This window comes from Rhinoraja longicauda, chromosome 2 (genome assembly GCF_053455715.1).
Source record: "Rhinoraja longicauda isolate Sanriku21f chromosome 2, sRhiLon1.1, whole genome shotgun sequence".
NCBI lineage: Eukaryota > Metazoa > Chordata > Chondrichthyes > Rajiformes > Arhynchobatidae > Rhinoraja > Rhinoraja longicauda.
In genome coordinates, this window is record NC_135954.1 from 8,724,807 (window position 1) to 8,742,838 (window position 18,032).

General features: G+C 40.6%; 1 protein-coding gene across 2 annotated transcripts in view; it reads left to right on the top strand.

The window, feature by feature from the left end:
• The window catches only part of kdm1b (lysine demethylase 1B), a 53,116-nt gene that overhangs the window by 22,854 nt on the left and 12,230 nt on the right, over positions 1–18,032 (top strand). For both annotated transcript variants that reach the window (XM_078414826.1, XM_078414817.1), the window contains exons 7-13: positions 3,409–3,447; positions 6,746–6,959; positions 8,637–8,821; positions 10,259–10,435; positions 10,732–10,806; positions 13,407–13,541; positions 14,442–14,613. In XM_078414826.1, the coding sequence (XP_078270952.1) occupies positions 3,409–3,447; positions 6,746–6,959; positions 8,637–8,821; positions 10,259–10,435; positions 10,732–10,806; positions 13,407–13,541; positions 14,442–14,613 (997 nt within the window). The remainder of the gene's footprint in view (positions 1–3,408; positions 3,448–6,745; positions 6,960–8,636; positions 8,822–10,258; positions 10,436–10,731; positions 10,807–13,406; positions 13,542–14,441; positions 14,614–18,032) is intronic.

Below are 18,032 nucleotides of genomic sequence, written 5' to 3' on the forward strand. Positions count from 1 at the left end.
TGATACAAGAAGCTTGTGTATGCTATGAGGAGATGAGAAAACCAAACTCGCAGAGCACGACCTTGAAAATTAACGATGTTGTGAACTTCTACAAGATAAGGTGCTCAGCTAGCGATTGTTTACCATAGGTACTGGCCGAAGACTCTCAGCCTTGTAATTAATGATGTGTTTTGAAAAAATACTCATTCTGTTTTGAATTCTTCTGGTGTTTCTGGAACATAGCGATAAGCACCAATTCATCATGGATCTTCCATCAGGTAAGTATGAAGAACTGCCACATGAGGGAGATGCGGAGCAAAAATCAAGAAGATATCAGAAAAGAGATATTAAACTTTTGGAAAATGGAGAGGCAGCCTATCTGGAAAGATGCCAGAAGGAGAGAGACAAGTTGTGGAAGCAGGTCATCATATTAATTGAATATCTGAAGGAACTAATGGAATCAGATGAGAATGCGAACATTGTACAATCTAATCTGGATCAACTACTTAACCTTTGCCATGAGGTTGGAGAAAAATAACACTCAATACTGTGTTTACAACTGCCAAAGGAGCAACTCGAATGGTACACTCAGTGGTTCCAAGAGAGGGTGGAATTTTTTGATGGTTTCATGGCTGATGCGGAGAAGTGGTTGTCTGAAACCATAGCTCAAACATTGCACTCTACAGTAGAAGGTGCGATGCAACAAGGTGTTGAAGTGGGAGAAGAAATTACACCTCAGGATAGTGTCTCAAACATTTCAACGCGAAGATCCAGATGTAAATCTGGTTCTGTAGCCAGTTCAACTACGAGGGTCTCTGCTCAAATGGAAGCTGAAGCTGAGATGGCTGCTCTCTCGCTAGAAGCTGCCGCCTTAGAGGAAAAAAATGAGATTGAGGAACAAGAACGGCACGGTGGCGCAGCTGTAGAGTTGCTGCCTTACAACGAATGCAGCGCCGGAGACTCGGGTTCGATCCTGACTACGGGTGCTGTCTGTACGGAGTTTGTACGTTCTCCCCGTGACCTGCGTGGGTTTTCTCCGAGATCTTCGGTTTCCTCCCACACTCCAAAGACGTGCAGGTTTGTAGGTTAATTGGCTGGGCAAATGTTTTTTAAAAATTGTCCCTAGTGTTAATGTGCGGGGATCGCTGGGCGGCGCGGACCCGGTGGGTTTCTGCGCCGTATCTCTAAATCTAAAAAATCTAAATAAGCCAAGCTGAAGCGAGAGACGGAAAGACAAGCAGAACAGCTGAAGAGAGAGACTGAGAGACAAGCAGAACAGCTGAAGAGAGAGACTGAGAGACTAGCAGAACAGCTGAAGAGAGACTGAAAGACAAGCAGAACAGCTGAAGAGAGAGACTGAAAGACAAGCAGAACAGCTGACGAGAGAGAAGGAACGGTTGGAAATAGCCACGAAGCAGGCACCTGCTGGGGCAAGGAGGGACATACTGGAAAGCCAAAGATCAAAATGCAGCTCGAGAGTATCTCAGAAGAAGAGTTCCTTAATCCAAGAAGGAGCTACTAAGCTGGAAACAACAGCTAAAGTCAACCCACAGCCAGAACCCAGACTGGTCTTGTGACGCCAAACTGGCACTGAGTAAGTGGATGGCCGACAAAACTTCACCAGGTGCTAGACCGAAGCAACCTACCTATGGGATGTCTGTTATGGCTCCAAAATGAGCCAACCCAGTACTCTTCTCAGATGCCTGTTCATCAGCTACCTGCACCCAGCCAGAGACAAACAACTGATTATGGGGCTCGTGACAACATTTATCTGGATTGATCTGCACTAAGCCAGGGATTTCAAAATGAATTCTATGAATTGGTAAGGAATCAAACGAGAAACAGCGAGCTCATAGTTCAATAAAATCTTTCTGTCACCTTACCCCCAATGGAAATTCCTAAATATGATGGTGATTCTTTACAATATGATGTTTATGTAAATGTTCAGGTAGCCTTTTTAATTCAACATGTATCTTGTAAGATTACAACTAAGTTCTCTGTTCGGCGTCAATCAACATTCGTTTGGGTCAATTTTTAGTGAAATGCTACAAGAAGGGTATTAGTTTTGTAAATTGTGTTTCATGTTAGCTTCCATAGTTTACAACTGCCCTCTAGAATAAATTAAATGGCTTAAATATTTAAGCAGTGAGATTAATTGAATGTATAAAACAGTAATCAATTTATATTTGCCTGAAATTTTTGCTTTCTATAAATTCCATTTCTTGTTTTAAAATTGACAATTGAGTGGGTTCATCCAAAAACGGGAATTAGAGCTGTACATTAGTTTAGTTTAGAGATATAGCGCAAAAGCAGGCCCTTCGGCCCACCATTCAGTAATCCTCGCACATTAACACTCACACTAGGGACAATTTACATTTATGCCAAGCCAATTAACCTACAAACCTGTACATCTTTGGAGTGTGGGAAGAAACTGAAGATCTCGGAGAAAACCCACACGGTCACAGGAAGAACGTATAAACTCCGTACAGACAACGCCCGTAGTTGGGATCGAACCCGGGTCTCTGGTGATGTAGTAACTGTAAAGCAGCAACTCTACCACTGTGCCACCGTGCAGCCCTGATTGATGGCTATTGTTATTTATTAGAAGTAGCCTTATTGAGAAGGCACAGTTTGTACTTGGATACCCATTCATTATACAGTAGTGTGGCATCTGTAGGTGTACTAGGAGTCTGCCATTTTGTTTGATTTGGATTGGTAAATAGTGGGAAGAAAAGATAATGGATGCGTACGGGTATTAAGCAACATTTCCCTTTACATTTAACGTTACTATTACCAAATGGTGAATAGAGAAGATGGAGAACCATAGACCAATTAACATGCTGTCTGTTATCACTAAAATACCTGAGTTTTTTTAAGGGCATCATACCTGAACACTCAGACAGAAAATTGTGTTTGACTAAGTTTGTTTAATGAATCTAATGAAAGGATAACAATGGATGTAGAATATCTGCATTTTGAAAAGGTCTTTGATGACATTTTAGTGTGGCTAGTGGATTTGGTAAAGGGCACATAGTTAAAATAAGTTCATTTTTGGTTAGCAGGGTGGTTTCAGTGGGTCAACACAGGCCCCTGGGATATTCAGAATTTAGGTGAATGGATTTGTCCGTGCAACTTATCCAAGATTGCTCTTCATACAGTGGTAAGTGGGAAATTGAGGAGGACTTGCTCTGCAAAAGGGATTGGATAAGTTGAGGAAATGAGTAAAAAGGTTAAAGGAGTGTAAGTTGGAGAAATGTAGTTGGAGAATATGTTGATCAGATGGGCATGTGGACATGAGGAATAGGGTCAAATATGATCTTACTGAATATCCAAGCAGATCTCTGAAGTCATTTACACTACTTCCCTTTTTATGTTTTTGTATCCTTGTGCTCAAAGAGAAAATCTATCTTCTCTTTTGTATCCATTCAGAGTGAAAATACAGACCCCTGCTCTTTGTCTGAAGACTTGGTAAGTACAATGGTTATAAGCCAGGATATATCTCCAATTAACAACCCTACGATGCATTTATATAGGGGCCTTAACATCGTGAAATTTACCCAAGGTATTTTGCAAGAGCATTAATAAATAGAATTTGTCATTGAGCTACAAAAATATATTGAGACAGACATCAGACATGTCAAAAACATTTGTTAAAGTAAAAACGTTGTAAGAATGAAGGTAAGAATGGTAGTGGTTTAGAAAGCTTTGTGCTGAATCTTTGTGCTTAAATGGATGAGTGGATGTTTACCAACACAAATTTAAATTGGAGATGTGCACCAGGCCAGAGTTGGGAAGCGCGGTGATTGTGAAGGTTTGTAAAAGGAAAGAAAGTTCCATGGAATAGAGCACAAGGATATGGGAGGTTTAGAAATCAATGAGAATTTGGAAATTGAGTGTGGGATGGGGTATTTATTTAGTTGAGTGAGCATAATGGTAGTGCTGGGTGAACAGGGATTCAATGAGAGGATATGGTCAGCAAAACTTTGAATAACTTTAGTATAAGAAAATAACTGCAGATGCTGGTACAAATCGATTTATTCACAAAATGCTGGAGTAACTCAGCAGGTCAGGGATAACTTTATTTAGGGACAGAGACGCGAGGTCCTCGACAGAGCGCAGGGATACTCCATAAAAAAAACAGAACATTCTGGTGAGACTCAGCAGGTCAGACAGCATATGTGGGAAGGGAAATGGTTAAAGTTTCAAGTCTGAGACCCTTCAGAATTGAAGTTGAGTAAAACACGTTAGTCTTAGTACAGCAGCAGAGAAGGTTGGGAAGGGCAAAGGGTGGAATGAGGGGACTGTATGTAATGAGGTGAAACGACTGAGGGTGAACCGTGCCTTGTGTCTTGTTCATCCTCAGTGGTTTCACCTTATTATGGTCATTTCCTTTGTTCTACCCATTTACTCTCTCCCAAAACAAATTTGCTTTCTCTCTTTTCTCGTGAGTAAAGGTCTTCGACCTGGATCGTTAACTTTTTTTGTTCAACAGATGCTCCCTGACCTGTGCTTTTCCAGCATTTTCTGATATTTTTATTTCAGATTTTCAGCATCTTCAATTTTTGTTTATTTTCATAGGAATGCTTGTAGTTTGTAATTTGAATGCTTTGATACCACAGAGCAGAAGTGATCATTAAGAGTGGGATATGCTGATTACATGTACATTTTATGCTGTATGATCAGCAACAATGCCAACTTTGTATTTTCACTTGCTTTAATCAACAGCATTTCAATGTCCTTCTACAGACATTTCTGTGTATTGCAAAATGAAAAACGTTTGTCATTTAGTATGGATAATGTCTGAAAATACGAAATGTTTCATCTGACTAATCTTAAAAATTGAGCCCATTAAGGAGTAACATACGATTAATCCAGTTTGAAATCATACATGGGAAACGCATTCACAGTTATGAAGATACCTAATAATACCTTATTATGGGTGATCACGTTGCCTACCATGGCTGTAATTTCTGGAAGATAGTAAATCTTGGAAGATAGTAAATTAGAGTTCCAGGCCGTGCCCTTGGACTAGCTGGCAGGAATATCTGCTAACATCTTTAACCTTGTCCTACTGCATTCTGATGTTTCCACCTGCCTCAAGAAGACCACTGCCATCCTGGTGCTACAGAAGAGCAAGTTCATGTGACGTTAATACCTACTGTCATAATGGACCTGGCATCCACCATCATGAAGTGCTTCGAGAGGCAGGTCCTAACGAACCTCAACACCAGCCTCCCAGACACCCTGTAACCTGCTTACCATTGTAACAGGTCCACAGCAAATGCTATCTCCCTGGCCTTGCACTCATTGCTAGGAGATCTCGAAAACAAGGACATCTATGTCAGACTCCTATTTATTGACTACAACTCTGCCATCAACACCATACTTCCAACCAAGCTCATCTCCAAATCTCTGGACTAAAATTCCCATCTCCAACTGGATTCTCGAATTCCTGACCGATAGACCACATTCTCCACAATAATTCTGAATACCAGTAGCCTGCGAGTATGCGTTTCCAGTCTCTTACAATACTCCCTATACACTGATGACTGCAGCCAATTTTGCTCTAACCCTGTTCACAAATTTGAAAATGACACCACTGTAATAGGCCAGATTTCAAACAATGGCAAGACCTAGTACTAGATTAGGGGTCAAGACATGAAACTCTCCCTCAATCAGTGGTGTTAAACTCCAGGTTCCTGGACATAAATATCAGCGACAATTGGGTTCTGGTCCAACCACGACTAGGAAAGCACACGACCACCTCTACTTCCTCAGAGGACTAAGGAAATTCCAATTTACCAATTTCTACAGATGCACTGTAGAAAACATCCTATTGGGTTGCATCAACTTGGTTTAGCAACTGCTTTGCCCTAGACTTCGAGAAATTGTAGAGTTGTGGATACAGCCCAGTCCCATCATGCAAACTATCATGCAAACCAGCCTCCCCTTTCCCCCCCCTTCTTGTTATTGACTCACTATGCTCCCTTGTGGAAAACAGACAACACAATCAAGCACCACTCACACCCTGGTCACTCCCTCTTCTCCATTCTGCCATTGGGCAGCAGATATAAAAGCGTGAAAGCATGTACCACAGGATTCAGGAACAACTTTTTCCCCAGTTGGTATTACTGAATGGACATCTCATAACCTAAGGGTGTAGACTGATCTTCCAACCTACCTTGTTGCATCCCTTGCATTCTTTTCTCTGCACATTCTCTGTGGCTATAACTCTATATTTTGCACTCTGTTCATTTTTCTCTTTGCACTACCTGTTTTACTTGTGTGTGGCTTGGTTAGTACTTGTGTATGGTATGATTTGCAGACATACCATCTGGCAGCATCTGATGTTGATCAGGTCGGGAGCTGACCTGAAATGCCGCCTATCTATGTTCTTCAGAGATGCTGCCTGACCCGCTGAGTTACTCTAGCACTTTGTATATTTTTTATGGTATAATTTGACTGGATAGCATCCAAAATAATGTTTTTCATTTGGTACACGAACAATAATAAACCAATAACAATAACGTTCTTTTGACTGTCCAATACCTTTTTGTGCTCAATTGTTTAGACTTGCTTAATAATGCAAGTTCTAAATTTGAATATTGGAAAATATGTATAATAAATATCTTAACATGAAATGATGGTTATTATCTTTTGAACTGCAAATAATGGATGTTTGTTGGCCCATTATGTGTTTCATGAAAGCTGATCTATGATAGACAAATGAACTTTCAGATTTTTTTTCTATCTTATAATTTTTCAGCGTGTGGGTGAAGTTGGAGATAACAAGTGGTACTCGATGCTAATTGTGCCTCCACTACTGAAGGACAGCCCAGCTGCCCCCTTTCTTGGTGCTTACTATCCAGACTGTGTGGGCATGAGTCCCTCCTGTGTCAACACTAACCGTTTCCACAATGAGTACTGCAGTATGAAGATGAATTCATCAGAGCAGACCAAAGCCATTGTTCAGTCATCAGGTAAGATGTTAATTACACTAGCTACTGATGATGTCAACCAAACAATTCTCCTTTGATGTTGACTTTGTGTCAATCATATAGATTCTGAAGCAGTATTTGAAAATGGGGATTTTCAGGAGAAATAGAACTTTATTGTAAAACCTGGCAAAAACCTTGAGGCTGGTTGTATCGTAACTCCACAACTTGCCCAAAATGAACCGTCACTTTTTGTAAATTTTCCCTTCATCAAAAGATTGGATGGTCTATTTCAGATATCCACAGATACTGTGCGTAATTATTCTATGAATATTCCTCACCCCAAATGCACAGGTAATTTACATTAAACTTTCTACAAATAAATTGTCTTGAAATTATGGCCCGTTCAATACAATTGCCAATGCACTCCTCGTACCATAACCCAAAGGAGCAGTCTTCTTCCTTGTGAATCATGTTAGAGTGTTTCAAATGGTCACATTTTACTTTTCACCTCTTAATTGATTTTTCTTTTTGGAATTTTATTCCTTCCACATCTGGTTTGCCCAAAATTGTTTGCCTTTTCAGTTGTTCCTCTCCTTCAGTATAAATCTTTAAATTATGTTGATGAGCTTCATGGTTTGTTTCTCCCAGTCCACTATGGTCTGTGATGTCTTGATGACCTCATTACACAGCCATCAGTTTGGAAGTGGAGCAATTTTGTGGACCAAATATTTTAAATCCAGATCTTTCTCAAGTAGATTCAACTAACTGGGTGTGCGATTCTAAATGTTTTCAGTTTTGAAAAGTTAATGTCATTCAAACTAGTGTGCTATATCTTCTCTTGGGGAGGTGGAATGGGGATTGAATTTTGTTCCAGGTTTTAAGAAGGTTAGTTAGTGTTTCTTCATGCTGGGTTTTGGACTCCACGATAACTGAAAGCACAAAGATAAAGAAGAATGTGAGAGACAGAGAGAAAGGATAGGTGGGTTGGAGATGTAAATTGCAACCTAGCAATAAATTGGAAATAAAGACAGCATGGGAGTATTTTGTAGCATTGAAATTTTTGAAAATGTTTAGTTTAGTTTAGAGATACGGCGCGGAAACAGACCCTTTGGTCCACCGAGTCCACGCCGACCAGCGATCCCCGCACATTAACACTACCCTACACACACTAGCGACAATTTTACATTTACACCAAGCCAATGAACCTACAAACCTGTACGTCTTTGGAGAAACCCATGCAGGTCACGGGGGGAACGTACAAACTCCATGCAGTCAAGCACCTGTACTCCGGATCGAACCCGGGTCTCTGGTGCTGTAAGGCAGTAGCTTTACCGCTATGCCACCATACAGCCCCTTAGTTAAGAGACTAAATAGTTAAGAGATTGATTAATGCAAGAAAGAGAGTTACCTGGGACAGTTACCGCATATAAAAATTTGCGTATGTGTGATACTAATGAATACTAACAGATTTCATAAATATATACCGATGTGTGTTTGTTTTGTTTTAATCTAATGTTCTTATTAGGATGCATTGCAACCATTGAATAATGATACACAATTCTGAGGTGAATATAGTAAATCTGAATTTAATTATGAAGATTTTGGTCATTTTGAATCCTATTCAAAATTTGAGCACCATTTTGAAGTGCTTGTTGCCCGATTCATGAGCAGCGTAGAGAGAACGTGTACCTGATCAATAACGGAATTTTCTGTGTTCAGTTGCAGGATTGAGTCCTTATTTTCAACCTTTCTATCAACCCAATGAGTGTGGAAAGGCCCTTTGTGTCAGACCAGATGTGATGGAACTGGATGAGTTGTACGAGTTCCCTGAATATTCCCGGGATCCTACAATGTACTTGGCATTAAGGAATCTAATTCTGGCTCTTTGGAACATTAATTGCACAGTAAGCCTTGTGTGGATAATGTTGTTAGATTTCTCTTGGCACCCATTCCACCCTTCCTTTTACTTTCCATTGGTGCTTTTCTCACTTAGTTCCATATTTCCCTCGAATTTCCATCAATTGTATCTACTAAACGCTTTCCACATATTGCCCCAAACCAATGCTAAGGTGGCACTGGACAAACTCTACTCGATCGTCAATCCTCTTGAGACAACATACCCTGATGCCTTATTTAGCATTATCAGTGACTTCCATCAGGCAAACCTCAGGACCATACTCCCCAAATACCAACAGCAAGGCTCCTAATCTAATTCTGGCTCTTTGGAACATTAATTGCACAGTAAGCCTTGTGTGGATAATGTTGTTAGATTTCTCTTGGCACCCATTCCACCCTTGTGGGATGTTAACATTCTAGACCACTGCTACACCACCATCAAGCCATAGAATTATAGTCAGAGAGTCATACTGTGTGCAAACAGGCTCTTCGGCCCAATTTGCCCACGCTGACCAACATGCCCCATCTACACTAGTCCCATCTGCCTGTGTTTTGCCCATGTCCCTCTAAACCTATCCTATCCATGCACTTGTACAAATGTTTTTTAAACATTGTGATATTACCTGCCTCACTTCCCTTCTCTGGCAGCTTGTTCCATATACCTACCACCCTCTGTTTAAAAACAAAAGTTGCCCCTCGGGTTCCTATTAAATCTTTCTCCCCTCACCTTAAACCTATGTTAGATTTAGATAGAGCTCTAGGGGCTAGTGGAATCAAGGGATATGAGGAGAAAGTAGGCATGGGGTATTGATTTGGGACGATCAGCCATGATCACAATGAATGGCGGTGCTGGCTTGAAGGGCCGAATGGCCTCCTCCTGCACCTATTTTCTATGTTTCGATGTCCTCTGGTTCTTAATTCCCCTACTCTAACTAAAAAGCCTGATGAAGGACAATGTACTGAAAGCCTTCTTGACCACCCTGTCTACCTGTGATGCCACTTTTAAGGAACCATGTACCTGCGCTTCTAGATCCCTCTGCTCCACAACACTTCCCAGAGCCCTGCCATTCACTGTGTAAGTCCTGCCTTGGTTGGACCTCCCAAAATATAACACCTCGCACTTTTCTGTATTAAACTGCATCAACCATTCCTCAGCCCACCTGCTCAACCAATCAAGGTCCTGCTGCTGCAATTTTTGACAACCCATCCACACTATCTACAATACCACCCACTTGCATCTGCAAACTTACTAATCATGCCTTGTACGTTCTCATCCAAATCTTTGATATAGATGACAACCAGCAATGGGCCCAGCTCGTAACGCTGAAGCGCACCACTGAAAGAGCTGTTATGAAATAATGTCATCAATGGATGAAATAATTTATTCTTATTTACTACTTAACCTTGCTGCAATGTATTTCCTATCCTTTGTATTTCATTTGCAGGAGGTTCTCACTCCTCAAAAGTGTGCAAACCACATAGTAGTCCGAGGACTTGTTCGTATTCGCTGTGTGATGGAAGTGGAGAAGATCTTGTATTTTGTTACGAGAAAGGGCTTAGTTAACACTGGAGTGTTGACTGTCAATCCTGACCGCCCTCTTCTGCCCAGCTGTTACCATAAGGTTGGACTGTTCATGTATTTTACTTGGACTTCATATCGTTTTTAAACATAACCTTGGGGATTATACATGGATGTTGAATTCTGAGTTGGTGCAGAATTTTTAACTGATTAATCCTAAGGCTTCTAATACCATTTAAATTTTTTTTTACTTGTTGTTCATCTCTGGCTGAAATGCTTGAAAATGCTGCTATTGTACTGAGAGAATATGTAGTTCAAGTTGATTGTTTGGGTATTCAAAATGAAAAAGAATTGGCAGCGATTGATTAATTGAGATGTATTATGTTTTCTTTTCTCCAGAAAAATGTTATTGTTATTGGTGCTGGTGCCGCTGGCTTAGCAGCTGCTCGACAGCTGCGGAATTTTGGAATTAAAGTAAGGCAGCTTTTTAAGGTTTCAATTTACTGATGATCATAAACGCATTTTGTTTCACTAGCCGGCATGATCATATTTACAAAATTAGTTTAGTTTAGAGATACAACGCGGAAACAGACCCTTGGGTCCACTGTCTGCACCGACCACAGATCCCCACATATGAACACTATCTGACACACACAATGGACAATTTACAGTTATACCAAGCCAATTAACCTACATACCTGTACGTCTGTGGAGGCTGGGAGGAAACCGGAGATCCCGGAGGAATACCCACGGGGTCAACGTACAAACTCCGTAAGGACAGCACCCGTAGTCAGGATCGAACCCGGGTCTCTGGCGATGTATGGCAGCAACTCTACTGCTGCATCATATTAATTAAACCAGGTTGTGCTGGTATTAGTTAAACCAGGAAATAAAAATAAATCTTGCAGTTGCCTGATTTATTCTTTCGGGCTGCATTCACCTTTCAAGGCCCCAAGCTTCAGAATTGCATCCTTTAAACCTATCCATCTCTATTTTATTTCCTCTTTCAACTACTTTCGGTGGTCCAGTATAATGTTCTACAATGACTGAAGCCCCTTTATCTCTGTAACCTTCACTAGCTATGTACCACTCATTTCTTTAGTTCTTGCATGTTGACCATTCCCAAATTAAATTGTTCCATCTTTCGGGCTGCATTCACCTTTCACCCCAAGCTTCAGAATTGCATCCTTTAAACCTATCCATCTCTATTTTATTTCCTGTTTCAACTACTTTCAAAGCATCAAGTCTTGCATTTACACTGACGCCTTCTTGTCTGCCCCCTTGAAACTATTGATTCTAGCTGAAATGCAGCTGGTTTAATTTTGAGTATGGATGAACATGCTGGGAGCAACGCCAGTCATACTTACGCATGAAGTGACAGCATATACCTCTTCAAGAATGTAAGCAGCATATAGCAAACATAATTAAGTAGTCCCACAATCATTACATTTAATTTATTTTTTATTAGTTTAGTTTATTGTCATGTATACTGAGGTACAATGAAAAACTTTTTTGTTGCTTGCTTTCCAGTCAGTGAAAAGATTACAATCATGCTGTCCACTATGTACAGATGCAGGATAAACGGAATAATGTTTAATGCAAGATAAAGTCCAGTAAAGAATGATCAATAATTAAAATATAATCAATAATTAAAGTTCTATAGGCACATTCAGTCATATATGGTTTTGGACACATTAAAAAATGGAAATTCTTTCACTATTTCAAAGACCAGGCTCAAATGTTTGGTCCCATCTTCATCTAGATTTGTTGCAGTAAGAATCAAATGTAGGCACTTTGTGAAGATCCATAATTGCAGAAGCCTGTCCCCAGCCAGTTTAATTCACACATGAACTGAGAGCATTGGATCCGGTAAAAACTATGGGACCACACCATTAAAACTTGGCTTATAGTGTTGTGAACAGATGCTTCAGGGCAAGCATGATGGTCTCTGACATTATTGATGTTAAGGATATTCTTGGATCTTTCTTGTGTTACAGCTTAATTGTCCACACTATTTATGCTTGCTACAGCCTGATGTCGAGCTTTGATATAATTGTGTGGGATCATTCAGCTATATATTTTGCATGTCCTTTTGGTATTTAGCACACCTTGTCAAAGATGGCTGCTTTATCAGGTTGGAATCTTATTTCTTAAGCATGTCAAGAGTTTCTGATTGAAACAATCAATAGGAACCCTAACTTAACTTTCTTCTGCAACCGAGGAACATCTTTGTTCATATCTTGCTGAGACTAGGGACAACTGCTAGTGGTGGGTTCAAACCCAGAACTGTGAGGGTTCAAACACCGGAACTTTGTTGGTTTATGTGGCTTTGTGACACATCGCTTCATTGATCTGAAGTATCGGGAATTATTCTCGGTGAAAAAGTATACGTTGCACCACCGTATCAAAATGTGTCTTGTATTAAAGAACACCTCATGTGGTGGTTAGGCTGCTATCTTTGCTGTGTTTCTGAGGCTGGACATTGAATCTCTTTAATCATGGCTTTTAACTTTCTTTTTTAACATGTAGCCTTGGAAATGTTGCAAAGATGTCAGCCTTGATTAGGAAGCCAGTCATGTGGTGAGTTGTTAAAAGAAATCTCATTGTCAATTTTAATAAATATTTGGGAGAGAATATTTTTTACAAGAGTTATCCCTTTTTTAATCATTGATTTAGTAAAGGTACTTTTCTCTTTCCTGAAATATTGTTTGGTGATTAGGTATTAAAATCCAAATCAGACTACCTAGCATATGATACATGATATATTTTAATAATCATTTAATTTTGACCAATTTTTCCTAAGTCCCTTTCTTATTGCTCAGTGGAGTCTGTAGCCATCTAATGATTAAGACTGTGGACGACTTGATTGTGATCGTGTATAGTCTTTTGGCTGACTGGATAGCATACAACAAAAAGCTTTTCACTGTTCCTCAGTAATAACTAAACTAGAGCGAAGAGGTCTTGAGTGTAGTTTGAGACTTATAACAAATGACCACCGGTATTTGAAAAATCAAAATATTGAGTGGTCAGCGATCCTTAGTTTCTTTGTGTTTCCTTTCCTCTTTCCACTTCAGGTGATGGTGCTGGAAGCCAGAGATCGGATTGGTGGACGTGTGTGGGATGATTACTCTCTTGGTGTGACAGTGGGAAAAGGAGCACAAATTGTTAATGGCTGCATTAACAATCCCATAGCACTAATGTGTGAGCAAGTGGGTTTCTATCTCATAGCAGTAATATTAAGGCTACATTGTTCATTATGTTCTAACTGCATAAAATAAAAAAATTAAGAATTTTATACTATAATAAGACTTCACTTAAGTCACTGTAAACACTGACATGGTGAAATTATCAGAATTGACTATTATTGTAAATATATAAAGTTCTTAATTTATTTTACCAATAACCTTTCCCTTTATGTTATTGGCTCTATTGGTATGTTTGCTTGTACTTTATCTATTTTGAAATGTGGTTTTGTTTACCAGCAACCTTTTAATAATTTTTGACACTACTTTTTCTATCGCCGCCTCATTCTCCAATTTCCAAAAAAAAAGCAAATGTGTGCTCATTTAGGATCTTTTTAGGACTAATACACTATTTTTGACAGTAAAGCAACAGACATTCTCATTTCTTAACACCATTTGAAGATTCCTATTAGGTTATGGGTATTGAAAAAATTATAACGGTTAAGTTAAATCCTGGGACTACATATGAATTGGTCTGGATATTATATTGTGGACCAGTTCCTCCCGGACCATAATCACCATGTTGACCATTTTGTAGATGCAATATAGGTTTAATTCATTGTTGTCTCTCTCCTGCATTCTCCTGTTCTCTCCCATGCCCCCCCTACTCCCCCACTCTCCATCAGTTTCCATATCATCCCGCACTAATCCAGGAACAGAGGAAAAAAACTGTCTACACTTTGAAAGAACAATGAACTCCATCACTACATAAACACTTAAAATATATTCTATGCTGTCACATTGTTTTAAGTGACTGTAACATTGTTTTTCATATGAGTAGACATTTTAATTGTTATAGCACAAAGTAAATCTATTCGTTACAGTGTATAGGCATTGCTCAACTTGTTTGCAATGATTTTGATGCAGCTTGGAAACAAAATGCACAAACTGGGGGACAGATGTGATCTAATAGAAGAAGGTGGAAAGGTGGTTGATCCCATCATTGACAAGTCCATTGACTTTCATTTCAATGCCATGCTGGATGTTGTGGCAGATTGGAGGAAAGATAAGAAGCAATTTCAGGATGTTCCTCTTGGAGGTGAGTTACATAGTCTAGGATCTCCTTAAATTTAGTTTGCATTCAAAGAGATTATTGATATTGGAATTTGGAAGAACCAACAAAAGGAAAAGGAAGCATGTAATTGTGCTATTTGCTTTGAAGTAATCTATGAACTATTTTATATGATCACAGTAAATCTGACGGATTATATTTTATTGTAAAAGATGAAAAATGGAGAAGCCCCAAAATTAATAATGACAAGAATCCATGTACAGAATATTGGTTGTATTCATAACATAACATACAACATCAGATGGAATAATTTGCCTTTGTGGCGCGTCCGACCCCTCGGCACGGGAATGGACCGGTCCAGGGGGGGCGGCCCTTTGCTACGGTAATAAAGGACGAGGTTTTGGGCGCGATTTCACTCTGGCAGACTTGACCGGTCTAGCAAACGTATTAAAATCAAACCTCCCGAAATACCCGGCTCCTCGCCTTTATTTCGAGCCTTTTTCGACGCGCCACACCTTAGACTTTTGTGGCTGGTCTTGGTGTCTCAGCCCCTTGTTGCACAACGAAGCATATATTTCAACTTAGTGGAAAGCTCAACGTTCTTCGTTCACGTAACCAAGATTTTGCACAGCGGGATTATTACATCCTGCCACCTCTCTGAAAGGAAGTATTCTGTCTCACTTTCATAATCTAAATGCAAAATTATGCAGATAATGAAATGAAAAAAATAAATTCCTAACATTTTCATGTTATGCAATGGAGATTATTATCATTTTTGGACACTAGGAACTGCAGATGCTGGCTTACCAAAAAAAAAACCCACACAAAGTGCTGGAGTAACTCAGCATTTCAAGCAGCATCTCTGGAGAACATGGACAGATGACGCCTGACCATAAAAGCCACATGTCCAGGTCCTCCAGGGATCTTGAGTTACTCCATCATTTTGTGTCTTTTTTTATTATCACTTTTTATCATGTGATAGGGGCAGAATTAGGGCATTTGGCCCATCAAATCTGCTCTGCCATTCAATCATGGCTGATCCCTCCCTCCTAATTCCTAAATGTGCAGGGATCACTGGTCGGCGCGGTCCTGGTGGGCCGAAAGGCTCTGTTTCCGCGCTGTATATCTAAACTAAACTAAACCCCATTCTCCTGCCTTCTCCCCATAAGCCCTGACACCCATACTAATCAAGAATCTATCAATCTCTGCCGTAAAAATATCCATTGACTTGGCCTCCACAGCCTTCTCCGGCAAAGAATTCCACTGATTTACCACTAAAGAAATTCCTCGTCATCTCCTTCCTAAAGGAATGTCCTTTAATTCTGAGGCTATGACCTCTAGTCCTAGACTCTCCCACTAGTAGAAACATCGTCTCCACATCTACTCTGTTCAACCCTTTCACTATTCGGTAAGTTTCAGTGTGGTCCCCCCTCATCCTTCTAAACTCCAGCGAGTACAGGCCCAGTGCCATCAAAAGCTCATCATGTTAACCCACTCATTCCTGTGATAATTCCAGACTCCAGAGCCAGCACATCCTCACTCAGATATGTTGCCCAAAATCGCTCACAATACTCCAAATGTGGCCCGACCAGCGCCTTATAGAGCCTCAGCATTACATCCCCGTTTTTGTATTTTAGCCTTGAAATAAGTGCTGGCTTGCAGGAACATGGCTATTTTCTCTCAAATATTTGCACTGATTGTAAAATTATTACAATAAGTTTGCATATGACACTAAAGTGGGTGGCATTGTAGATAGCGTAGATGGTTGTCAAAAATTGCGGCCAAGATCTTGATCGGTTGGGCAGGTGGGCTGTGGAATAGTTAATGGAGTTTAATATAGATCAGTGCGAGGTGTTGTGTTTTGGCAAGTCTAACCAGGGCAGGACCTACACAATGAAAGGCAGGGCTTTGGGGAGTGTTGTAGAGGGATCTAGGAGTGCAGGTACATAGCTCCTTTAAAGTGCCATGAAAAGTGGATAGGACATTCAAGAATGCTTTCAGCACCTTGGCCTTCATCAATCTGAATACTCAGAAGTTGGGAGGTCAAGTTACAGTTGTACAAGACACTGGTGAAGCCACATTTAGAGTATTGTGTTGAGTATTTCCAGTAATAGGAAATATGTTGTTAAGATGGAAAGGATTGCCAGAATTCGAGGGCCTGAGACAATAGACAATAGACAATAGGTGCAGGAGTTGGCCATTCAGCCCTTCGAGCCAGCACCGCCATTCAATGCGATCATGGATGATCACTCTCAATCAGTACCCCGTTCCTGCCTTCTCCCCATACCCCCTCACTCCACTATCCTTAAGAGCTCTATCCAGCTCTCTCTTGAAAGCATCCAACGAACTGGCCTCCACTGCCTTCTGAGGCAGAGAATTCCACACCTTCACCACTCTCTGACTGAAAAAGTTCTTCCTCATCTCCGTTCTAAATGGCCTACCCCTTATTCTTAAATTGTGACCCCTTATTCTTAAATTGTGGCCCCTTGTTCTGGACTCCCCCAACATTGGGAACATGTTTCCTGCCTCTAATGTGTCCAATCCCTTAATTATCTATGGGGAGAGGCTGAGCAGGCTGGAAAATTTATTCTTTGGAGCGCAGGAGGATGAGGGGTGATCTTATAGAGGTGCACAAGATCATGAGAGGATTAGATAGGCTAAATGCAGAGTATTTTACCCAGAGTAGGGGAAATGAGAACTGGCGGACATAGGTTTAAGGTGACGGGAAAGATTTAATGGGAACCTAAGGGGCAACTTTTCTACACAAAGGGTGGTAGGTATATGGAACGAGCTGCCAAATGAGGTAGTTGAGGCAGGTACTTTCACAACGTTTAAGAAACATTTAGCCAGGTAAATGGATAGGATTGGTTTAGAGGGATATGGCCCAAAAGCAGGCAGGTGGGACTAGTGTAGATGGGGCATGTTGGTCGGCATGGACAAGTTGGGCCAAAGGGCCTCTTTCCGCATTGTATGACTCTATACCTTTTTTGGTATTGCACATGAGAGCTATGATCAGCAAAATCTATTGGGTGGTAGATTTTGTGGGTGGAGAAGCACTGGGTCGGAGAACATATTCAGCCCTTATATGAGATCAATATTTGACATACCTGTATCTGTGCTTGCTTCCTGACCTCTGTCCTTCGGTTGATAAATTCTTGTGAAAGTCCTTATTAAGCTAAGCATGCTCTGCTCTGCACGTTCTGCATCCGCTGCCTGTGGCGGTGCTGCATCAATTTTGTTAAGCTCGCTGTTATTGGGAAGACAAATATTGCATTCTGAGCCAGAGGCTGGGTAATAGCTTCACCTAAGTCCATGAAACGGACGTAACCCTCCACCCCAACAACTGTGCAGTGCCTTTGTGAATGAATGTCTGTGCATGTATATCTTGTCTCAAGTCCAAACAGGAAACTTGACTGAGACATGGTCCGACCTTTCATTTCTCTTCC